Source organism: Equus quagga, chromosome 3, assembly GCF_021613505.1.
Source record: "Equus quagga isolate Etosha38 chromosome 3, UCLA_HA_Equagga_1.0, whole genome shotgun sequence".
Classification (NCBI taxonomy): Eukaryota; Metazoa; Chordata; class Mammalia; order Perissodactyla; family Equidae; genus Equus; species Equus quagga.
In genome coordinates this window covers 135,618,812-135,643,294 of record NC_060269.1, presented here as the reverse complement: position 1 = coordinate 135,643,294, position 24,483 = coordinate 135,618,812, and the positions used below count along the sequence as shown (strand labels likewise).

General features: G+C 40.2%; 1 protein-coding gene across 2 annotated transcripts in view; it reads left to right on the top strand.

Moving 5' to 3' along the window:
• The first annotated feature begins 12,298 nt into the window (after positions 1 to 12,298).
• Positions 12,299 to 24,483, top strand: part of PI4K2B (phosphatidylinositol 4-kinase type 2 beta) — a 30,164-nt gene continuing 17,979 nt past the window's right edge. The window contains exons 1-4 of one of the 2 annotated variants that reach the window (XM_046656445.1): positions 12,299 to 12,782; positions 21,345 to 21,481; positions 23,141 to 23,341; positions 24,156 to 24,287. In XM_046656445.1, the coding sequence (XP_046512401.1) occupies positions 12,473 to 12,782; positions 21,345 to 21,481; positions 23,141 to 23,341; positions 24,156 to 24,287 (780 nt within the window). In that variant the 5' untranslated portion in view covers positions 12,299 to 12,472. Of the gene's footprint in view, positions 12,783 to 13,190; positions 17,933 to 21,344; positions 21,482 to 23,140; positions 23,342 to 24,155; positions 24,288 to 24,483 lie in introns of those variants that run through there. The other variant, XM_046656446.1, reaches the window with a different exon arrangement.

Genomic DNA, 24,483 nt, shown 5'->3' with positions numbered 1-24,483 from the left:
CAGCCTGTTGACTTGCCCTACAAATTTTGATGTTGCCAGCCCCCACAATCGCATGAGCCAGTTCCTCGACATAAATCTTTTATATCCTATTGGTTCTGTTTCTTTAGAGAACACTGACTGACACAGTCCACAGGCAAGCACATGCACAAGGTCTTAGTGGGAGAGGACGTCAGAAGGACAAGTTACAGTTAGTGAGGAGGGCAGTGTCCATAGCTTACGCAGCTTTGTAAACCCAAAAACAGTTTTTGGATTATATTCTAAGTATCATGGGAAGTCACTGACGCTTTAAGCAGAAGAGGAACATAATTGCAAACACAAGTTGGGAAGATCATTCTGGCTGCTCTACAGAAACGAGATTTAGGGTAGAAGTCCTGGCTGACATCCTTGGTTGCTTGTCTGATATATTTTCCTCCCTTACTTCTTGCAGGCAGAATTATAACTTGGTCTCATGTACATCTTTCTAAGGTGACTCAAGAAAATGAGATCATATTCCCAACTCTAATGATAAATTCTGATTCATCCAAGTCAATACAATGGCCCCCATCTCCTTGTCACTGATTAGTTCCACAGTAGGCATGTGAACCAGTTGTGGCCAATGAGCTTTGAGGGGAGGTCAGCATCTTCACTTGTGGGAATGAACTAGGAGATAGTCCCTTTCTATTTCTGGATGTGGCCATGTCTGGGTATGGAGCTGCTGACAATAGCTGCAGTCATCGTTCACCATTGAGGGTGATAGCCTAAGAGTAAAGACAACAAACTAAGCATGGATGAGCTAAAAGATGGAAAGAATCTGGGTCTCTGGTGACAATGATGAGCCCAAGCCAACCAGCTCCCAAACTTGCCTTCTTGCTGGCCTTCCTACTATGCAAGATAATGTCTCTTTTTGTTGTTGTTGAGGAAGACTAGCCCTGAGCTAACATCTGCCACGAATCCTCCTCTTTTTGCTGAGTAAGACTGGCCCTGAGCTAACATCCATGCCCATCTTCCTCTACTTTATATGTTGGACGCCTACCAAAGCATGGCTTGGTGAGCGGTGCCATGTCCGCACCCGGGATCTGAACCGGCGAACCCCGGGCCGCCGAAGCAGAACATGCAAACTTAACCACTGTACCACTGGGCAGGCCCCAATAAATTTCTTTTAAACCAATTTGAGTTGGGATTTCTCGTTTTGCTGCCCATGACATCCTAACTATTTTCGGAACTAGAGTGGAAGTGAGAGTCTAGTTAGGAGACTGTTGGAGTGGTCAAGACAGAGATGATGATGGTTTGGACTAGGGAGGTAGTGGTAAAGAGAAAAAGAAGTTGATGGTTCAAGAGATATTTCAGCAACAGCCATCATCCACTAGCCTCCTTGCATCCAAGCCTAGCACTGTGGTGGTACCCAGTTTCCCCAGCTCCCCATTTTCCTGCTGACGAGCTCATAGCCCTCTCTTTGTTTTCATTGCTTTTTTACTAGTAACTACGGACAAACAGACAGGCAACCATAAAAATAAGAATCCTGGGGAGGGGCCAGCCCTGTGGCCAAGTGGTTAAGTTCACATGCTCTGCTTTGGCCGCCCAGGGTTTCTCCAGTTCTGATCCTGGGCGCAGACATGGCACCGCTCATCAAGCCATGTTGAGGTGGCATCCCACATGCCACAACTAGAAGCACCTACAATTAAATATACAATTATGTACCAGGGGGCTTTGGGGGCAAAAAGGTAAAATGAAATCTTTAAAAATAAAAAAATAAACTAAATAAAAAAGAATCCTGGGGAAATTACAAAGTTTGCAAAACTTGTTAAACTAGTTCCTGCACTTCAGTTCGTGGATTTATCTGGTGTCTGCAATTAAATTGGCACTTGGGTATTTTAACTTTTTATCTGTTAAAATGAAAATCAAACAAAATTTGAATTGTATACTTCTACACAGTTATAAAATATTTTAAATGTTTAAAAAATAATATAAATTGCACAAACTGATGCATTTTAATTAGGTACATGTATTTTTAACCACCACCACAGCCTTGCATCCCATGAACCCATCCCCGTCCCTACCCCTATCCAAAACCAGCATTTTGGACAGAAAATCTGGCAGCTGTTTTCTTAACTCCCTTCTAAGATGGTCCCTGAGGAACTAGGCTTTGGTCCTTTATGTTCATTCTGGAGCATGGGGCTGACCAACCCTCTCCCTCTTTTCTTGCTGAGATATATCCTTCCCTTCGGAGGTTTCTCTTCTCATTGGACAGTTGTGATCATTGCTGAAGGGGTCGTCATGGTCCTTGGCTGACATCTGGGAACTTGGATTTGGGGAGGGTTCCCACCATTCCTGATGAGAGTGACTCATGCAAACTGTTTGTGCAAACAATATGGTTTATGCCGGACACTTGCTTTGCTTCTGGGGATCTGGAACTTTGGTAGATGCTAGGCAGAGGGTGCCTCCATGACCAGCCCCAATAAATACCCTAGGCACAATGTCTCTAATGAGCTTCTGTGGTAGGCAACATTTCACACATGTTTTCACAACTTGTAGTTTGGGGAGGTAAGAGTGTCCTCTGTGACTCCGCTGGGAGAGGGCTTTGGGAAGTGGGCACCTGGCTTCCTCCATGTGCCTTTTCCCTTTGCTGATGCTCCTTTGTGTCCTTTCACTATAACAAGTCATTGATGTGAATGTGACTATGTGCTGAGCCCTGTGAGTCATCCAAGTGAATCGTCAAACCTGGGGGTGCTCTTGAGGGCCTCCAACACAGGTTGTCTTAGTGATATTTGGGGAGTAAATATCAATACTACCAAAGAGAAGTTGGGGGATAATGGCTTTCACTACAAAATTTATTTACAGAATTCCTTTAAATATAATTTTACTCATTCGTTCATTAATTTATGAAACTTTTGTCAAGCACATACTATGTTCTAGTCACTCTCCTAGGAATTGGAGGGAGTGAGAGAGAAATACAGAGAAGAGAACATCAGATCCCTCCTTGCAAGGGTCTCACACAATTTCATGCTATCTTCGATTAGGGAAATAATTAACCTTCAGTGGGAGAGGGCGCCATCAGAGGTCAGAGCAAGGATGTGGGGAGAATACAAGACAGTCATGACAATCTCTGCTGAGGAAACTGGGGACAGTGTTCCAAAAGAATTGACATTAAACTAGGATTGAGAGGCCAGGTAGATGCTGGTCATCTATCTATTGTCATATTGTGGTGGCTGTGTACTGCTGTGATGCTGAAAGCTCTGCCACTGAGATTTCATGTACCAGCAGGGTCATCCCTGGTGGACAGGTTTCACTGGAGCTTTTCAGATTAAGACAGATTAAGAAGAAGGACCTGGCTACCCACTTCCAGAAAATTTGGCCCTGAAAACCCTATGAGTAGCAGCAAAGCATTGCCTGATACAGCACCAGAAAGTGAGAGGATGGTGCAAAAAGACCAGGCAGGGTTCTGCTCTGCTGTCCACAGGGGCACTGGGAGTTGGAATCGACTCTTTGGCACTAACAAAAAGATGTTGGTCAAATGGAGAACAGGGTGAACATATCCTGACAGCAAGAATAAAGACAAAGAGGCATGAAATAACTGGTTCTAGAAATAGGGTGAAGTTCAGAATGGCTGCAGCTGGGGCGACGTGAAACCTAAGCTTATGTTAAAGGTTAGAGTTCAGTCTGGGAGGAATTACATGCCATAGTAAATTTCTAGGTTTGTTTTGTTTTTGTTTTTTGGTGAGCAGTGGGATAACATTAGAAGTTGGTGACAACGATCAGAATTGGATTTAGAAAGAACCTTCCAGAGCCAGCCCTGATGGCCTAGTGGTTAAAGTTTGGTGCTCTCACCACTTCAGAGGCCTGGGATTGGTTCCCAGTCCTGGAACCACAACCCATGTCCATCAGTTGCCATGCTGTGGTGGCAGCTCACATGGAAGAACTAGAAGGACTTACAACTAGAATATACAACTATGTACTGGGGCTTTGGAGAGGGAAAAATAGAGGGAGGTTGGCAACAGATGTTAGCTCAGGGCGAATCTTTCCCAGCAAAAACGAAAAGAAAAAAAGAACCTTCCACTTGTTTCCTAAGTGAAGAGAGGCTGCATAATAGAATGGCTAAGAGGATGGAACAAGACCACCTGTGTTTCAGTATTAACCCTGCCACTTATATCTGGGTAATCTGGGACAAATCACTTAACCTTTATATGCCTTAGTTTCTCTGTGTTTACAGAGGGGATAATAAGAACCCCTGCCTCAGTGGGCTGTGGTGAGGTGTATTGCTGCTAATAAACCCAAAGCACATGGAACGGCATCTGGCTCTCAATAAACTGTAGCCTTCATTATTACCACATTAAAGCAACATTTGTTTCACAGGCATTTTATTTATACATAAGCTTTTGGGAACAGATTCTGCTTAAAGCAAGATCCAGTATCAGTATAAGATAAATTTGGAGAATGACAGAAAACTGGGAATTAAGTTTTTCCTAATTATATCTGTATTCAAATCACAACATATACATGTAAATATCAAAGTGGAGCAGAATACAAAGACTGGAGGGCTTATCCCGAGGCTCTCTGTGTTTCCTCAAGGCAATAATAGATTCCCCATGAAGCAAAAGTCCACTGCAGCTAGCTAAACAAAGCCAGTACAGATTATCAACCCAGTGGCTATTATCAGATTTACTCAAAGGCTAGTGTTCTTTCTGTTTTCTGTGATTACTGATTGCACATCAGTTGAATCATAACCTTTAAAGTCAACCACATCTAATTAAGACTTTCACTGAAGTAGTTCTTGTTTCTTTCTTTTCCATTGCTATAAAAACCTGGTAATGCACTAAAATCATTTTTAATGTAATTTTTTGGTAAAAAGCAATAAAAATTAAAATAGCACAAAAATGTATATGGAAGTAGAAGCTCCAGAATTTCCATATAGAAGGGATTTAGAGCTAACCATGTATTTGGAACATTCTTTTCCCAGAGAGCCTAATAGCTATCATTATCACCCTCAACTCTGTCATTTCTCTTTTTCTTCTCTCTCTCTCTCTCTCTTTTTTTTTGCTGAGGAAGATCGTCCTGAGCTAACATCTGTGCCAGTCTTCCTCTATTTTGTATGTGGGTCACTGCCACAGCATGGCTGCTGATGAGTGGCGTAGGTCCTCGCCTAGGAACTGAACCTGGGCCATCAAAGTGGAAAGCACCAAACTTAACCACTAGGGCATGGGGCCAGCCCCATGTCAATTCTCTCTTTGAGTGTTTGACTATTGTATTATTTCTTGTTAATATTATTATGAATTATTTCTTGTGGCTGTTGGCATTCCTTGGCTTCCTTAGCTTGTGGCCACATCACTCCAATCTGTGCCTCACCTTCACATCTGCCTCCATGTGTGTCTTCCCCTCTTCTGTCTCAAACCTCCCTCTGCCTTTCTTTTATAAGGACACTTGTCATTGAATTTAGGGCCAAGCAAGATAATCTGGGATGATCTCATCCCAACATCCTTAACTTAATTCTATCTGCAAAGACCCTTTTTCCAAACAAGACAATATTCTCAGGTTCCAGGGATTTGACACGAACATATCTTTTTGGGGAACCACCATTCAACCCACTACAAGCACCTTACATGAAATTTGCACCACCATCATTCTGTACTCCTCACCCTGCATTATTCTTTTTCATAGCATTTTTCATCATTTTACATTCTAATATTCTATTGGCTACTTGTTATTGTTTGTCTCCCCCATGAGAATGGAAGCTTCATGAGAACAGAGATGTATGCATTCCTCTCTCCCCAGCACTAGCATAGCACCTGGCACAATTTATCTGCTGAGTGAACGAATGAGGGAGCTAGGAAATTTTCTCGAGTCTGAGTTTGCTTAGCAAGCATGGTTTTCTACTTAGATTGTATGTTCATTTGGGGTGCTTTGGAGGGAGGAGGGTTGCTGATGGAGCCCAACCAGTACCAAGAAGCCACTCCATGGTCCTGCCACTTGTATAGAGAGAAAAGCAGATCTCATGCCCACCCTAATCTCCAATCTCCCATTCCCTCTCCAGGGACAACCACTGTTATCACTTTTCTGTGTACATTTCCAAAACATTTAGTACATGTATATGCATATAAGATTAAGATTAATCTTCAACAGTGTTATATGGTTGTATGTTGAGTTCATTTAGTAGAAGAATCAAACATTTGTTTAAAATGTCTCTTTAAGCAAAAGTTCTTGTCCTTTTTGGAGGTCTATGGACTCACTGAATTTCCAGTTAAATCCAAACTCTACTCTGACCCACAAAACCCAGCCTTATAAATCCCTTAAGTCTCTAATCTCATTTTGTGTCATTCTCCATCCTGTGGGTTCTAGCCAGAGAGCGGAGGGGTGGTCAGGACCTTCAGCAAAAGGGCTGAAACTCTTGGTGTGAGATTGGTGTTGAAAGGCAACACAGTGAGACCCTGGACCACCTTTTGAACCCAGAGTCTTGCTTCCCCCTCTTACCACCACCACTCCTCCACTATGCTCCCCAGAGATCTCAGGTGCCTGATGCAACCAAGCACTCTTCATGGCCTTTGCTCAAGCTGTCCCCTCTGCCAGGATTGCTCTTTCCCCTATTCTTTTCATAAACAGCTCTTTCTCATCCCTCAAATCTCCACCTACATGTCACCTGCCCCATGAGGCCTTCCCTGACCATCTATTTGCCCAACAAAAAGCAACAGCTGGTTTGCTGAGAGAAATGATCAGGAATTTCAGGTGGGATTTTACTCCAGGCAAGTCTGTTCCCTACTCCTGTATCCTCTATCTATCCTCCTTTCCTGATCTTGGCCCCTCTCACTTGCTTTCATAACAGCCTGTACTTCCTCCACATAGGACTTAGCATACTGTGCTGTAACTGCCCGTTTGTTTGTCCATAAGTTCCATCTCATCATAATCTCAATTTGGGCAAGAACCTTGAGACCTTTCCTGAGTTCTGTGAGTCGTTCTAGCAAATTATAGAAGCTGAGCGGATCATGGGGACCTCCCAAATTTGTAGCCAGTTTGTCATACATGCAGATGATGGTCTGGGGACTCCCAAACTGTGGCTGGCATTTGAAGTGAGGGCAATCTTATGGAGGACTGACCCCTTAACTTGTGGGATCTGTGCTAACTCTGGGTGGTTAATGCCAGAATTGAATTTTATTATACTAGATGGTGTAGGAACACCTATCCTGAATCTTTCAATGACTCTTGCTCCAGGATGTAAAAAACCTGAGGCTTCCAACAAAGACTGAATTTGAAGTACAGGTGTTGGCAAAACCTCCTTTGACAAAGGACCCATAAAGCAGCAGCAGTGTTGCCTGTCTTTTCCTATTAAAGGAGCATTATTTTAAAGATGATGGTGACATTGGACATGGTGCATTTAGGCCTGTGTTAGGATGTTCTGAATACATAGACATTTTTGAGTGAGGTTGTGGGAGTGATGACAAGTTTCATTTAAAGATCTTGCCTCTTCTCAACCTTGACTACTATCAAAGAATGCACTCCTGGGAACAAAGTAAAAAAAGTATCTGTGAGAAATACTGAAGGCAGCAGAGCCTTAGAATTCAAAACTGAGATGTTGACACAGGGATATATTTTAACATATTTATGTGAATTGAAAAAAGTCTGCTTTGGCTGATTGACTTGATAATGAAAGCTGGCTTTGCCAATTAACTTTTAAGTTAGATGTTTTATATACATTGAATGAGCTAAGTCTTCAGTTCCAACGTTTTGACAGAAATAAACTTAAAGCTCATGATAAAAGTATTTTAACAAATAATATTGTATTGGTAAAAGCCTTATAGAAATGTTAATATTTCTATTTTCTCAACTCTGAGTTAAAAAATAATGTGCCTTGAAATGAGTTACAGTACAATTATTAATAATTTGATGAGTCTTTTAAAAGTCTTTTTGGTATGTTTCCCAGAAATTGAGAAAGTGAGTAACTCAAACAAAGGAGAAACTAAATGAGGTGCCTGATGATAGATTATAAAAAATAATTTTCGGTGATAGGTACTATGTGATTTTTAGCATATATCTTAGAAGGAGATCAAACATTTGAGTGATATTGCTATTACAAAATGTTTTCCATATTCATCTATTTATTTGAACAGATTTTCTCAGTTTGTCTATAAAAACTAAAACTACAAAAAGAACTGATGCTGAATCCTGTCTTACCTAGCAATAAGTAATATTCCTCTACTAATATGTGAACTACTGACAAAAATATAGCACCATTCATCTCACTAAAAGATACATTTCCCTTAAAGTATATCACAGGAGGTTATATCCAACTAATCTCTTTATGGATAAAAAAGTTATAAACTTTAGACAAAATATAGAAACAATTATTTGAAACACTAGAAAGTAACCAAAAGCAGGCAGGCAGTAATTGAAGGAGTGTCCACTCTTCAAAGAACTGAAATATAATAAATGTAATTTATGCTCAAACATCTTTTCATCTGAGGGTGCTACTCAGTCTGCACTGTGAAAGGCAGCTGGAAGTCAATCAGAAATCCACTGTCTTAATGGCTTAAGCAGTTAGAGGTTGGAGTCTGGGACTTCCAGAGCTGCTGGAAACTGAGGAGGGAAATCCTGAAAGAGAGGGAGTAATAGAGGAAGAGAGCTCCAAAATCTATACATATACTCTGTCCAAACTCTTGGTTGACTCCTGAACTCTGCATGCATGGAGTAGATTCCAAGGAGCCCAGCAAAAATCAACAGCAGGATTGCTGAATGAAAGGATCAGAAATTTCAGGTGGAATTTAACTCTGGTCAAATTAACTACCTACTAGAACTCATTAGAGGAAGATAACAGAATCTGGAGGCTTTATAATATATCGTCCACAATATCTAGTAGTCAATAAAAAATGAATAGGCGAAATGAAAAGGAACAGAAAAGTTTGGCTCATAGTCCAGAGAAAAAGAAGTCAATAGAAACTGACTCCAAGATGACTCAGATATAAGAATTAGCAAAGACTTTTAAACAGTCTTTATTCATATATTCAAGGACTTAAAAAATAGTCATAATAAATTAACAGATGGAAAGTCTCAGCAGAGGTACAGAAACTCTAAAAAGAGAACAAAATGGAAATTTTAGGACTGAAAAGTACAGAATTTGAAATAAAAACTTCACTGGGTGGGCTTAACAGCTAATTGGAAATGGCTGAAGGGTTGGAAGATTTAAAAACAGATTAAGAGAAATTATCCAATCTGAAAAACAGAGATAAAAACTATTGAAAAAAAATGAACATATCCCTACTGACCTTTAGGACAACATCAAAGAGTCTAACATACAAGTAATAGGAATCCCAGAAAGAAATGAAAGAGAGAATGGGACAGAAAAAAGTATTTAAAAAATAGTGACTGAGATTTCCCCAAATTTGGTAGACTACATAAATTTACAGATTCAAGAAGCCCAGCGAAACTCAAGCTGGATATATATAAAGTAATTCATACCAAGAACATCATGGTCAAACTACTGAAAACCAAAGAAAAAGAGAAACATTTTCTTCCTTTTAGAGATTGGCACCTGAGCTAACGTCTGTTGCCAATCTTCTTTTTTTCCCTTCTTCTTCTTCTCCCCAAAGCCTCCCAGTACATAGTTGTATATTCTAGTTGTAGGTCCTTCTGGTTATGCTATGTGGGATGCCACCTCAGCATGGCTTGACGAGTGGTGCTAGGTCTATGCCCAGGATCCGAACAGGTGAACCCTGGGCTGCTGAAGTGGAGCATGTGAACTTAACCTCTTGGCCACAGGGCTGGCCCCAAGAGGAAATCTTAAAGGCAGCTTAGAGAAAATGACATGGTACAAATTGGGTGAGTGGGTGGAGAGATATGATTTAGAAACAATGAAGGTTAGAAGACAATAGGATTACATCTTTAGAGTTGAAGTTGGAGAGGAGAAGCGGGGGTGGGTAACATCAGTCCAGAATTCTATATCCAAAGGAAATATCCTTTGAAAGTGATGGTGAAATAAAGATAATTTCAGATAAGTGAGAGCTTAGAATTTATCACCAGCATATCTGTATTACAACAAATGCTTTAAAAAATATCTTCAGGGGAAAGGGAAATGATACTAAATGGAAACTCAGATCTACAGGGAGAAATGAAAAGCACTGGAAATGGTAAATATGTGGGTAAATATAAAAACCTATACATTGTTTTCTAAACTTATTGAAAAAAACATGTAATTGTTTAAGGTAAAATTTATTCACTGCATTTAAGCATATGTGGATCTAATGTATATGACAACAATAACATATAGGATGGAGGATAAAGTACACTTTTGTAAGATTCCTACATTTCACTTCTGGTAGTACAATATGAAGTCTGAGTACATTGAGATAATTTAAGGATACATGCAGTGAATGCCAGAGTAAGCACTAAAAACTTAATGTAAAGAGTTTTAGCAGAAGGTCAGTAGAGGAATTAAGATGAAATATGAAGAAATATTGATTGACTGAAAAGAAAGCATGAAAGAAAGGAAGAGGAACAAAAAACAGATGAAACAGAATACAAATTGCAAAACTATAATAGATCTAAATCCAAGTACATTAATATTACATTAAACGTAAATAGACTAAAAACTCCAATTAAAAGGCAGAAATTATCAGACTAGATTTAAAAAAATCAAGAACCAACTATAAGCTATCTACAAGAGATACATACATATTAAATATAAAGACACAAATATATTGAAAGGAGAAGGATGGAAAAAGATTTACCAGGCAAACTGCAAGCCTAAGAAAGGTGGTGTGGTTATATTAACATCAGACAATACAGACTTCAAGCAGGAGTATTAAGAGAGGTAAGAAGGGACAGTTCATAAAAGAAAAGAAAGGAAAGAAAGAAAAAGAAAATAAAGGATAAAATCATCAGGAAGACATAAAAATCCTGTGTCTGCACCTAATAACACAACTTCTCAAATACGTAAAGCAAAAACTCACCAAACTAAAAGAAGAAATAGACAAATGCACAATCATAGTTAGATTGTAGTAACCTACTCTCAGTGTATGATAGAACTAAATTTAAAAATCTATAAGGATATAAGTGATCTGAACAACTCTATCAATAGTTAACTAAATTGATATTTATAGAAAAAATCGATAGTTATAGAACTACTCATCTGCAGAATACACATTCTTTTTAAAGCACACATGGAATGTTCACCAGGGTAAATGATATACTGCTATGAAGTAAGTCTCAATAAATGTTAAAAGGTTGAAATCTTAGTGTATCTTCTCTGACTACAACAGAATTAAATTAGAAACCAATAATAATACCTGGAAAAGCCCCTAAATATTTGGAAATTAAACTACACACTTCAAAGAAATGAGTCAAAGAGGAAATTATAAGGGAAACAAACTATTTTGAACTGAATGAAAGTGAAAGCACAGCATATCAAAACTTGTGGAAGACAGACAAAACAGTGCTTAGAGGGAAAAGCATAGCTTTAAAAGTTTATATTAAAAAAATAGAAAGGTCCAGAATCAATAAGGTAATCTTCTACTCTAAGCAACTAGAAAAAGAGGAAATCAAATCCAAGTTAAGTAGAAAGAAGGAAATAATAAAGAGCAAAAGCCAATTAACTAGAAAACAGAGAATCAATGGGACCAAAAAAATTTTTTTTAATCTTTTTTGAAAAGATTAAAAAATTTGATAAACTTCTAGCTAGGTTAGTCAGAAAAAAAGAGAAAATACAAACTACCACTATCAAGAATGTCTGGGAGCTGGCTCCCTGGCGGAGTGGTTAAGCTCGTGAGCTCCGCTTTGGTGGCCCAGGGTTTTGGGGGGTTGCGTCCTGGGCCAGACATTGCACCCCTCATCAAGCCATGCTGAGGTGGCATCCCACATGCCACAACTAGAAGGACACACAACTAAAAATATACAACTATGTACTCAGGGGGCTTTGGGGAGAAAATGGAAAAATAAAATCTTCAAAAAAAAAAAAGAATGTCTGATCAAAAGACAAGCTCCCTGTTCTCAAAGACTTCTAGTGGGAGAAATAAATATTAAATAGTCATACAAAGAAATATATAGGTATAGATTGTGGTAAACTTTATAAGGGTATATAAAGAGAGTATAAACTTTATAAGAATATAAAGTATCATAAAGATGGAGGGAGAAGTCAGTTTAGGTTGGGAGGTGGCGGGGACCATCTGCGGAGGTAGTTAACTCAGGCCTCCGCGGTCCAGGAGGAGCAACGTCAGCCCCACCCCGCGGCTTTCCGACCCTCGGAGACAGGCGGTCGCCCCCGCCCCGCGCCTGGTGCCCTGTGCCCCGCCCACTGCTGCCCCGGCCCTTCCGCGCAGGCGCGGCGGCGGCGAGAGGTGGGGCGCGGCCTGGCCGGGCGGGGCAACCGTCGGGCGGGCTCCTATCTGGGTCGCGCTGTAGTGAGGTGGCCTTGTTCCGACCCAGCGGGTGACCCAGAGGTGTCCCGATATGCCGAGGCCAGACCCGTGCAGCTCACCTCTCTGAGCCGGTCTCAGCGCCGAAGGCCCGGACGGAGGACATGGCGGAGTCCTTGGAGCCCGGGCGGCGGGCGTCTCCGGGCGGCGGGCGCCCGGAGGAGGAGGACGATGACGAGGAGCGGGAACCGCTGCTGCCGCGGATCGCCTGGGCCCAGCCGCGGAAGGCCGCTCCGGGCAGCGCCGTGAGGCTGGTGGAGACTGCCCGGGAGGACGGCGCCGCCTCCCCGGGCGAGGCCGGCGACAAGGAACTGCTGCTCCGGCCCAGGGACGCGCCCCGCTGCCCTTCCCGGAGCGTGCGGACCCTGCGCAGCTCGTCCCCCCGCCAGAACCGGAAGCGCCCCGTGGGCTCAGGTGCGACCCGGCCCTTCCCTTCTCTCCGCGGCCCTCCCGGAGCGCCTGTCGCCGCGCAGCCCGGGTTCATGCTCGTCCCCGGGGCCCAGCTGCCCGCGGCCCCGCTCGCTTCCCGCCCTGCCCCGGCCCCCTTCCGTCTCGCGCCGGCGCTCGCCCAGGAGGAAAGGCGGTTCGTCGGGCAGCCCGGCCGCAGCCCGGGCCGGGGGCCGGCAGCTGCTCAGACCTCGGACACCTTGCCTCTCTCTCCTGCTCCCCTATTTACTCGCACCTTTCCCAGGGGCCGTAGGCTACTTCACCCAAGGCCTCTGGTTGTCGTTAAACTCCTATCCTTGAGGCCTCCCCTAAGAGTGAGCCTCAACTTTTGGAATCAGACACCGAGGAACCCTTAACACTGTTAGATGACGTAAATTGTTTGCTCAAGTTTGGACTTGAGTTTTGGATTAAGAACCCTGAATGATCTATCGAGAAAGTTCCCCGAGTTGCGAATTTGCAAGGTGGGTGGCAGCAGAGAGATGTACAGAGAGAATATCCAGTTGCCATTTTTCAAAAGATTTTTGTATTAACTATTGTTATTGTGACGTTAGCCAGAGGGGGCAGAGGCGGGTGAATTTCTGTACCTGCTACTTGCAAAGTTTTCTTTCTTGAGTCATTTCTAGTCTTATACTTAAAAACAAACAAATAAACCAAAGGTTTTTTTTTTACTGTTAAGCAGACTGATAGCCTCAGATGAACGAGAAGGTAATGGAAATGATGCGAAAAGTTAGTAAAATTCAGGCATGCTACTGCAGGCATGGATATTTGTTGATGAAACGAGTTTTTTATGTCGAGTGGAGTTAGGCTAATTTGGTAGTAAAATAGAGTAGACTTTGGGAGTCTTAGCTAGAGATGGGACAGGCTAGTTTGTAACATGGTGATGATAAGACCTACTCACCGGTGGTTAGGATGGTTTAAATGAGGTGGTGTGGGCGCTGTGCCTAGGGTATCACTCCGTATGTGGCTGCTTAAAGAAGAGTCACAGAAAATGTAGTATTCATTAACACTGCTTAGTTCTCCTGGAGTCAATAGGTTTTACATGTCCTCCTACTAGTTCACAAATGGGCCTCCTCCAATTTAAGGAATTTTGGATAGAATAGGTTATTCAAGTTGTAGTTGAACTTACGTTTAGACACATTCTAGAGAGGCCCAAGGGAAGCAGACTTTCCAATTCAAGTGTAACTAACAACGTTTAAGAAAACAAATAATGAAGTTGGAACCAGATCACAAAGGGACCCACATTCACCTAGCTGCATTGATAGCTTGAGTATATATTACCTAGAATCCAGTCTGTGAAGGAACTAAGATCCATGTGGCTAGCTTGCCTTTTTCTACCACAAAGTTCCCTTGTGTAGCTAGATTTTAAAAGAGCCTAAAATCTTGAAAGGGTATTTATTCTGTGAGAGTGAGGTTTTGTAAACAAATAATAGTAGGACTAGAAATAGTAGAAGAGGGATAGAATATAGTACTCAGAATACAAATAGATTATTAAAGATTATTTAATGGTAATAACGTTTATATCACAGTTTGCTCGGATCTTTTTTGTGTATTTCCTTAATTCTCATAACGGCACAGCAAGTTAGTTGTTATTCACTCTCATCCTTGTTGTGAGGATTGAAAATGAGTAAAGCTGTGATAACTAGTAGTTCATAGAACTTCAGAGATAAGCCATTCAGATATCCAGGAAGTGGTGAAGCCAGGACTGAGCCTCCTTCTTTCTTGACGTCCTGCACTTCTTCCGTTTTACTGTAGATCCACAACTGTTATAAAGTAATTGTTACTTTTGGTTATTTATTATGGAGATCTTATTTCTAATGGATTTAAAAATAGTTTTGAATTGTAAAAAGTATTTTAAAATTTCAAACCAGTCTCCTAAAAAGTTTATGATTGAGTAATTTAACTAGATTTTTAAGTTTAGTTTTTTTTTAATGAGTCCATTAGTCTTCTTTTGTCCTTTACCATCCAATTTCCGTAAATCCACCTCTTATTTCCAAGAAATTCTTGACTTGAGATGAATACTAACATCATTTATGATGTTTACTATTTTGTTTATGTGAACAGGAGCTTTGTGTACTTTAGGCAGTAGAAGAATGTCGTATGTCTGTTATCTTTACTTGAACAAGGCATGTGACAAAGTCTAGAACCAGCGTAAACCATAGTGTTGTTGGATCAATGTCAGAGATTAGTGGCATTCCTTGTTCTGTCATTTTAATCAGTGAATTGGAGAGTAATAAAGATGATAATAGCTAATACCTACATAGTAGTACTCGCAGGGCATAGTTCTATGCACTTCACGTATATTAATTCATAACTAACCCTATGAGGTAAGTACTATTTTATTCTTATTTTAAGGAAGCACAGAGAGGTGAAGTGACTTCTCCAAGGTTTCAGTTAATGCAAACCAGGAGCACTTATCAGTTTTGTTGGAGAGGCTAACAATTAGAGAACAGTGCTGGGATTCACAGAGAACTACCAAACTAAAAGGAAGTGTGTATTTATAAGTGTTTTAATGATTCATGGTGGCTTATAATTGTATGAGCAAAATAAGATCATTTGAAAGTAAGGAAGAAAGATGAGAATGGGAACTAAGGGTAATGAAATAAATATGATGGAGGCTGGAATCTGGGTACACAAGATGAATGTCAGACTCTTGATGCAGGCAGCCCACAAATTTGAATTTTAAGATTACTGAGCAGCCAACTTGAGAGAAATACAACCCCTGAGTCCATAAAATTGAAACAGACTGGTTATTTGAACCAAAACAGAACTGACAAAGGATAACCTGTCATGTATTCTCTTGAAGAAGAGACTATATAGTGAATAATATCTTTGTAATAAAAGTGATGAATTTTGTAGGAGTATTTCTTATAACTTCTCTGAAGCCCATTTCGGTAGAAGTAATTCTAACAGGTAGTGCTGTCAGTATTGCTGGATCTAAATTCAAGATGCTGATAATCTGGCTTAATTTAGAGGATGACGCTGTAGGAGTAGATGTCATATGTGTTTTGATAGTTCTCTATAATAACACATATAATATAATAAAAATGAGTTTCTGAAAGGTAGTGAGCAGCGGTGTGTTGGGAATTATTTGTCAACCAGTAGTTAGAGTACACCTATTCTTTGTTTTCTGTTTATTGCAGAGGGACATCATTCTCTCTGCCTGCTGGGTGCCAGTGGAAATCGAGGCCTTGGGGAAACAGTGGTGACCAAATATCAAATGAATGTGCAGTCACCAGCCCTGTCCCTACGTAGCTTTATAGCCTAATGGAGGAAACGGTCAATTAAAACACATAGTTCTAACAGATATATAAGTCCTCGAATGTGGCAAACTGAGGGTTCCTTTGAGCTGTGCCCTGGATTTAGGGGCCAGGGAAGATTTAGCAGAGCAGGTGGCGTCCAGTCTGATACCTGAAGGGTGAATAGCACTGGAATCCCTGAGTCAGGGTTCAGATCACCAGACTTGTGTTGGCCAGCTGCTTTGCTTTGTAGAAAATATCCTGGTCAGTGGGTAAGATAGAGTCCCACCCCTTAAGTGAGGAAGAGTTCATTTTGGTTTGTTTATTTAAAATGAGAACTTGATAAGTTACCAAGCGTGCTTATATAAAACTAAATATAAAGAATTATACAAAGGGTTCTATTACTCCATTTTCAATTTCTACTTACTAAAGGACCAGTAATAACCCTGAAGTGTGGTTAAGGGGATAGTTTGTTAATAAATAATTCTCAAATTTATCCAGGGCCCACCATGTGCCAGGCACTGTTTTAGGTACATCACATATATCAGAGAACAAAACAAAGATCTCTGCCCTCCTGGAACTTTGATCCTTTTGTTATAGCATTGCAGTACTCTGATGGAGTCAAAGGATGAATAAGAATTAGCCATGGGAAGGAAGCTAAGCCTATACGTGGGAATAGCATGGACAGAGGTTCAGAGGTGGGCTGGACGTCTTGTGAAAAGTGAGGAGCTTGAATAGGACTGGAATGTGACTGGAGGGCCACTGCGGCTTTTAGAGGAGACCCAAAGGGAATGCACAGGTAGAACTGAGATTCTCCTCAGAAAATTTGAATATTTGATACTGAGACAAATCAAAACCCCATAGTTTACTCCTTAAAAGGAGTGACAGTAATTTTAACTGAAAAAAAATTTAAACAAAATGTAGCAACCACACCCTTCAGCTATTAAAAATCAAACTAAACAACAACAACAAACCTTTAAACCAAATCTCCATGGCACAGATAGCTTGAAGCCCTGTAACTTTTGGGGATGTCCTTCAATTTAAACTCATTGCCAAATGTACATTAGTAACTAAAATGAAGAAAGTTATAGAATGTAATTTTGAGTTATGAGTCGGTTAAAAATTATCTACTCAAAAACAGTTAGTTTGATTTTAGTCTTTTTTCTGGCAGTAATTAGATAGTAGGACCAGGTGTCTTTTAAGTGCCTTTCTAGATTGTGATGGTAAACCTAGGTCATCTTCAAAGAATGTCTCTTTTCGTGTGGGGAGATTATCCCATTTATCCAAGAGTTGCTCAATAAGGCACAAGTTAAAGAAAAAGAGATTGAGAATATCTTGGCTGATTTTGTAGTAGTGGTTCAATTGATCTGATTTTGATTGAAACTGAAGTATTAAGTATTCAGAGTATGATCATGGGCTCCATGAGAGCAACGAAGGCAGATTGTATGATAAACTCACAAAGTTTAACCCATAAAGCAATTTGATAACATTTAATAGTAATAGTGTCAAAGTCTGCACATAGTTTCCAAAAGAACTGCTCCAGTACAGAATGAGAGAGACCACGAGTGGTCTAAGAGTTTAGCCATTTCGGTGGGAATTCATAGTATGACAGGGCTCCTGAACACTAATGTAGTACTAGAGTGCTGATTATTTTACTGTAGTGTCAAGACTGAGAGACGTCTCTGTTCTCTGCAGTGAGTTGCTTGATTCTGAAGACCATATTTTAAGGAGACACGTTGAAAAACTGAGCAATGAGACAAGACGGCAACTTGGATCCTGGAAAGCCTGAAAACATAGGGAAGGAGGTGGAGAATAGGGGAGACTTAAGGGAACATGGAACAATCTTCAGCTGTTTGAAGGGCTGTCCCTGGGAAGAAAGGAGTAAGCAGACTTTGTTTTGCTCCAGATGGCAGGTTTAGGACATTGGGTGAAGCTACAGGGGACTTATTTCTGGAAAAGAAGAACTTTATATTTGTTTTCAAACAAAAGAAGCATGAAAAAAGGAGTGATCTCTCTTTGAAAGTGTTTAAACATTGGCCCAAAGTCCATCTGCTGGTGATGTATTATGGAAAATATATCAGTCTTGGGAGCAAGACTGAAATAACTTTTCATGTTCATTCTTACTGTTAAGACCCCTGACCTAGAAGAAATAGCGTATGACTAATGATGATTATTGGCACATTCTGGCACATAAATGATACTTCATTTATTCAATTAAATGTTTATTGTGTACCCACTAAATACTAATCCCTCTTCCAGGTGCTAGGGATACACAGTGAACAAGAAAGACAAAGTTTTTCCCTTCATTCTTAAGTATTTTCGTGGGATAGATCAGAGTGATTTGGAATTAGGGTATCAATTGTATAGACATGACTAAAAACTTGGAGTATTTATTTTTAGGTTAAATATGCCCAATAGCCTTTTATGTAGTATTTTTTCCAGCACAAACTTCTAAAAATTAGTAAATTACAGTTTTATTTCTGTCTGAATTAAGGTAAATTTTAAATAAAGGAAAGTTTGTGTTTTTTATTTTCATAATGTTGAATGCACATAATAGCATTTAAATGCCTTCCAAAGTAAAATGTGAATAATTTTTGGCTTGTCTACCACATTAAATGATTAATTATTAATTCATTCTGCAAGTGTTTATTGAAAGTTACATTCCAGGAACTACAAAAGTTCTGGGCATACAACTGTGAAAAAAAATCCCTGTCTTGGAGCTCACAAAATAAATAAATTATGTAATATGTTAGGTGATAAGTGCTAACCAGAAAAATAAAGTGGAGGTTAGAGGAGATTGGGTAGGGTCTTGAGGGCCCTTATAAGGACTTGGACTTTTTTTTTTGAGTGAGATGGGAAACCAGTGGGCTGTTTTCTACAGGGGAGTGACATGATCTGACTTATGTTTTAAAAGAATTACTGTAGCTTCTCTGTTGACTGTAGGAAGGGCATGGGTGAAAGGGGAGACCAGTGAGGGGACTTTTGTAATAATCTAGGCAGAAGCTGATAGTGCTTTGAACCACGAGGAAGGAATGGAGATTGTAAGAGGTGGTTGGATTCTGGATATTTATTTAAGGTGGAGCCACAAAACTTGCTGATGGTTTGGATGTGGAGAGCGAGATTGTGAGAGCATGGATGATTCCAAAGTTTTTGGCCTGAACAGCAGGAAGATTTGAAGTTGCCAGCAACTGTAAGAGGGAATACTGGGAGTGAAGCTGTCGAGGGGGGTGGTAAAAATGAGGAATTGAGTTTTGGGTGGTAAAGTTTGTGCTGTCTATTAAACATTCAAGTAGAGATGTTGAGTACAGTAATCTGGGGTTCAAGGCAGAAGTCCAGACTTGAGGTACAAATTTGGGAGTCGTCAGTGTTGATACAGAAGAGAAGAGTACCATGGATTAAACCTGGGGCATTCCAAAGTTAAGCGGTCAGGGAGATGAAATGAGCCAGCAAGGAGACTGAAAAAGCAGAGCCGATGAAATAGGACAACCTAGAGAAGTGGTATCCTGGAAGCCAAGTGAAGAAAGTGTTTCAAGGAGGAGAGAGTGACCAGCAGAGTCAAATAGTGGTGTTGATTAAGGAAGATAAGTTCTGAGATTGGATTTAGCAATGTGGAAGTCACTGTACCCTAACAAAAATTCTATCGATGGAGTGGGACAGAAGCCTGATTGAAAGGAGTTCAAGAGAGAATGGGAGAAGAAAAATTGGAGATGGTAAATGTAAATAACTACAGAGGCCTTCTGCTATAAAGGGGAGCAAAGAAATGAGGGAGTCTTAGGGGGATTGTGGGGTTAAACAAGATTTGCTTTAAGATGAAAAAAATTATAACATGCTTTGTATGGTGATGGAAATGATCTAACAGAGAGGGAAATATTGATGCAGGGAAGAAGTGTCCTAGAATACTCAGGAAGAAGTAGAGTCTAGTTCGTAACGTGGAGGAGTTGATCTTAGAGCGTGGACAGTTCATCTGTGGTAATAGGTGGGAGGCAGAGGATGTGAGTGGGTAGATGTTGTGCTGAGGGCTGATGATAGTTTTTTCTGTTGCTTCTCTTTTCTTAGTGAAACAGGAAGCTAGATCATCTGCTGAGAGAGAGGAGGTGTTGGGAATTTGAGGAGAGGAGAAGGTAAAAGATAGTTGTCCAGAAGAGTGGAAGAGTCTTTGCACCAGGGGAGTTGTCCTAATTTAGGCTGCTATAACAAAAAACCATGGACTGGGTGGCTTAAACAACAGACATTCAATTCTCACAGCTCCGAATGCTGAGAAGGCCAAGATTAGGTTGCCAGCATGATCAGGTGCTTGATAAGGACTCTCTTCCTGGCTTTCAGATGACCGCCTTCTCACTCTGTCCTCATGTGGCAGAGGGAGAGAGGGAGTGCCCTGGGCAGTAATCCCACCCTCAGGACCATCTAACCCTGATTACCTCCCAAAGACCCCATCTTCCCGCTATGAGCACAGTGGTGGTTAGGGCTTCAACATATTTTGAGGGGACACAAGCATTCAGTCCATAACAGGAAGGTAGTATGCTTCCCGGGCAATATGAAGGACCTACCTACATGAGGTTTGTGGTGATGAATTTAAAGTGAGGCCAGGCATTGTGTTTGTGTGTGTTCGTCTAGTCAAGTTCAGCTGTCTGGGCACAGCCATAGCCAGCAGATAGTTGGGTTTGACCAGGATTGGGATTTTTCCAGGGGGTCATAATGACATGAGGGAAGAAGAGAATGATTATGTGATGATTGACCATAATTTGAGCTGGCCAGGGAGGGAAGTAAGGACATTAAGAGGGTGAAGACCAGAGACGGCATAGTAGATGAGTGCTTTGTAGGTCCTGGTGGATCAAAGAGTTGTTGGACTCGGTCCCAGAGGAAATGAACTAGGAAGATAGAACATGCTTGAAGTTGAAAGTATGGAGAGGTTGCAGGTATTGCTAATGACCGATCTGAAGGATGACTGTGCAGTTAGAGGCTGAAGTAGGGTGGGGAACAGAATCACTGGAAGGGAAGAGTTCAAAGTAATGTGAGGTATCAGTGGGATTATTTCAATAAATAGAGATTTTGTTTTCCATGTGTCCTTACTTGAAGCTTAAAGAAAAGTGGGGTTAGAGAAAAAAACAAAAGAAGATCACAGCAGCCTATACAATACTTGATTACGTTTTTCTGTACCTTAGTGCCCTAATGTTAATAACCTAATCCAATATTACAGGTTCGTATTATGAGCATTGTCATAGCTGCTCTTTCTTCTTCTTCACGTTCTATATTAACATTGCTTTTCTTAATGCAATAAATGTTGGTTCTTCAGAGTTGAATACATTCTTGGATGATCCAGAATTTGCTGATATTATATTGAAAGCAGAGCAAGCAATAGAATTTGGAGTTTTTCCAGAAAGAATCTCTCAAGGTTCAAGTGGAAGTTACTTTGTGAAGGATCCTAAGAGGGTGAGAATTTCACAGACCTACTATATATAACAGAAATTTTGGAAAACATTAATTTAAATGTGGCGTCGTTATGAATTTCTGAAGATGTTTTCCTGATAAATCTGATTGCGCCCTCTTTTTCAGAAATAAAGGTCAGGTTGGTTGGTTTGTTTTTTAAAGCACTCTGCTATTTAGAAATAGAGCTATTCATTTTGAATCATAGGTTGCTTTCCTATTTTAATATTTGGTTTCAAGCATTCATGGAATACTCACGTTCAGCTGTAGACTTGTTGAGTTTATATTCCTAAGTCCTTACCTTACAGCAGCCTACAACCATGTTAGCCAGGCAGAGTAGAAGTTTAAACGTTCAAAACCTGTTTAATGTCATTTACAAAGTGCTTGATTTTTTCCAAAGGTTTGTTTTTCCCTAGGAATATTTTTTCCTGCATTATACCAAAGAAGGAGCCGCGGCAGTCTGAAGTTTGAAGGCATTGGAATGTGACAAAGTGAAAGGAACCAGAGTATAATTCTAGGGCAGAAAAGAGAAGTTGACAAGGGACTTTGTTCCACTTAGTCAGGAATTTTTCAGAAATCGATATTATCATTTCTAAACGCTTTCTGAATGATGCACAGCCAGCAGTTCCTTTTTCAGGAAGAAGAAGGATTATGATTTCATCCAAATCGTTTTTGCAAAAATTGAAGTTATATTTTAAAATATAGTCTTTTTGGGGGTTGGTGTATATATATGTAGATAATGTCTCTCAATCTTTATTCTAACCTTGATTTCTTAATTTGTTCTTGTTGACTTTTTTACTGGTGGCTCAGACTTTATTGCATTATAAAGCAGTTATATACTTAAAATTATAATAAGACTTTTATTTCCTGTCTAAGGATAATTCAGCCTTTAAGTTTAATATGAATATATTTTATCAGACCAATAGTAAAGATTATAGACTTTTAGACATCCATGAGCAAATTTTTTTTTAAGAGGAGAGAATTTATTTAAAATTTGTTCATAAAAAATAAGTGGAAAAAGATTAGGGTAGGCGATTCTGACAGTATAGATATTCATTGTATCCTATCATTACCTTTGTATTTTAGAGACTACTTTTTGTCATTGGATTTATTAGTTTATTTAACAAATGCTTGAATGCCTAATGTGTACCAGGTACTGTTCTGAGTACTTGGGATACAGACCTAACAAACTCCCCGCCTTTTTAGAATGTACATTTAGTGAGGGAAGTAGACAATAAACATTTAACTTGGATATTTAATGGATATTGAATGATAACACAGTTTGATCTAGAGCAGTGGTTTTCAAACATTTTAAAATCAGTGGAACTCTTTCTTAACTTGGAAGCCCAGTAATATAAAACAGGGGAAATCAAAGTCGATCTGGTTCAGTGGCTTGAGGCCTTGGATCCCTGCCCTACCTCCTCTCACTTGCCCGAGGGTTTCTCAGAGCACAGTTTGAAAACCACTAGCCCAAAAGATTATTAATTTTAGTTTGTCAAGTGAGAATGAATGTAAAAATGTGATTGGAACTAAACCTTTTAATATTTAAGGGTTATCTGCAAATCTGTGGTGGAAAAAAGTAGAAAAAGATTGATCAGAATGCATTTTATGGATCATTATTTCTCTATGCTAAAAGCCTAATAAAATTTCTACTTTTTTATATAGAAAATTATCGGTGTGTTTAAACCCAAATCAGAAGAGCCTTATGGTCAACTGAACCCAAAATGGACCAAGTATGTTCATAAGGTCTGCTGCCCTTGCTGCTTTGGTCGAGGCTGCCTGCTTCCTAATCAGGGATACCTTTCCGAAGCTGGGGCCTTCCTTGTGGATAGAAAGCTTCATCTGGGCATTGTACCTAAAACAAGGGTAAAGGAGAAATTGTTCCTAATCTTTTTCTTCTAATTTACAGCCTACTTCTCTGCGAACACTTTAGTAATATTTCTAATGACAGAGCCTAAAGTTGAGCCCCTTTTTTGAGAAGCGAGAGTCATGAGAGATTAATAAATTGATTCTAGCGTAGATAGACAAAGCATCCAAGGGAATATCTCTCGCTTGTGTGAGCTGAGATGATGCTAACAAAAAGAGGAGAAAGAACCAGCATTTCTTCTTTTCTTTGTCGTCTTTTTCTTTTTTTTTTTGGTGAGGAAGATTCACCCTGAGCCAGCATCCATGCCAATCTTCCTCTGTTTTAATGCCAATCTTCCTCTGTTTTATTTGTGGATAATGAGTGGAGTAGATCTGCTTTCAGGATCCAAACCTGCAACCCCGGGCTGCCAAGGCAGAGCATGCGGAACTTTAACCAGTCGGCCACTGAGCCGGCCCTAAGAATTAGCATTTAGAAACAGGAAAAGATCAGGGATCTAGAAATTCTGTTGAAGGTAGAGATAACCAATGTGCTCAAAAGAATGCTAATTTTTTCTTTTTGGTCTTTGTAAATTTCTACTTGAAGACTTCCTCAAAATGCTCATTCTTAATTCTACATTTCAAGACTATTACTTCTTTCTTCCACTAGCCAGTTTTAGGCTCCCTCTCTCAGAAAAAAAATGTGTGCCACTTAACTGACTTTGATATAGTGTTAAACTGCTGATTTACAGCCTCAGAGTGAGTTTCATGGTGTATACGGATAGAAACACTATAATGCAAATTCTAATAATTATTTTTCTAAACTGTATGTTTCTAGGTGGTTTGGCTTGTCAGTGAGACATTTAACTACAGTACAATTGACCGTGCAAAATCTCGAGGCAAAAAGTATGCTTTAGAGAAAGTGCCAAAAGTAGGTAGAAAATTTCATCGGATAGGCCTCCCTCCTAAGGTAAGTTACTATGAGAAGCTTCATTTGGGGGGCAGTTCAGCACATGTTACCCGAGCTCCGTGTGCTATATGTTGTGCTGTGGGCTGTGGGTATAATAGAAAAGAACAGTATTTTGTCTTGAAAGAGCTTATAGTAAACAAGCAATCTCAATGCAATATGATAAAGCTGTTAGGCTGGTTAAGTTCAGGGAGCTCAG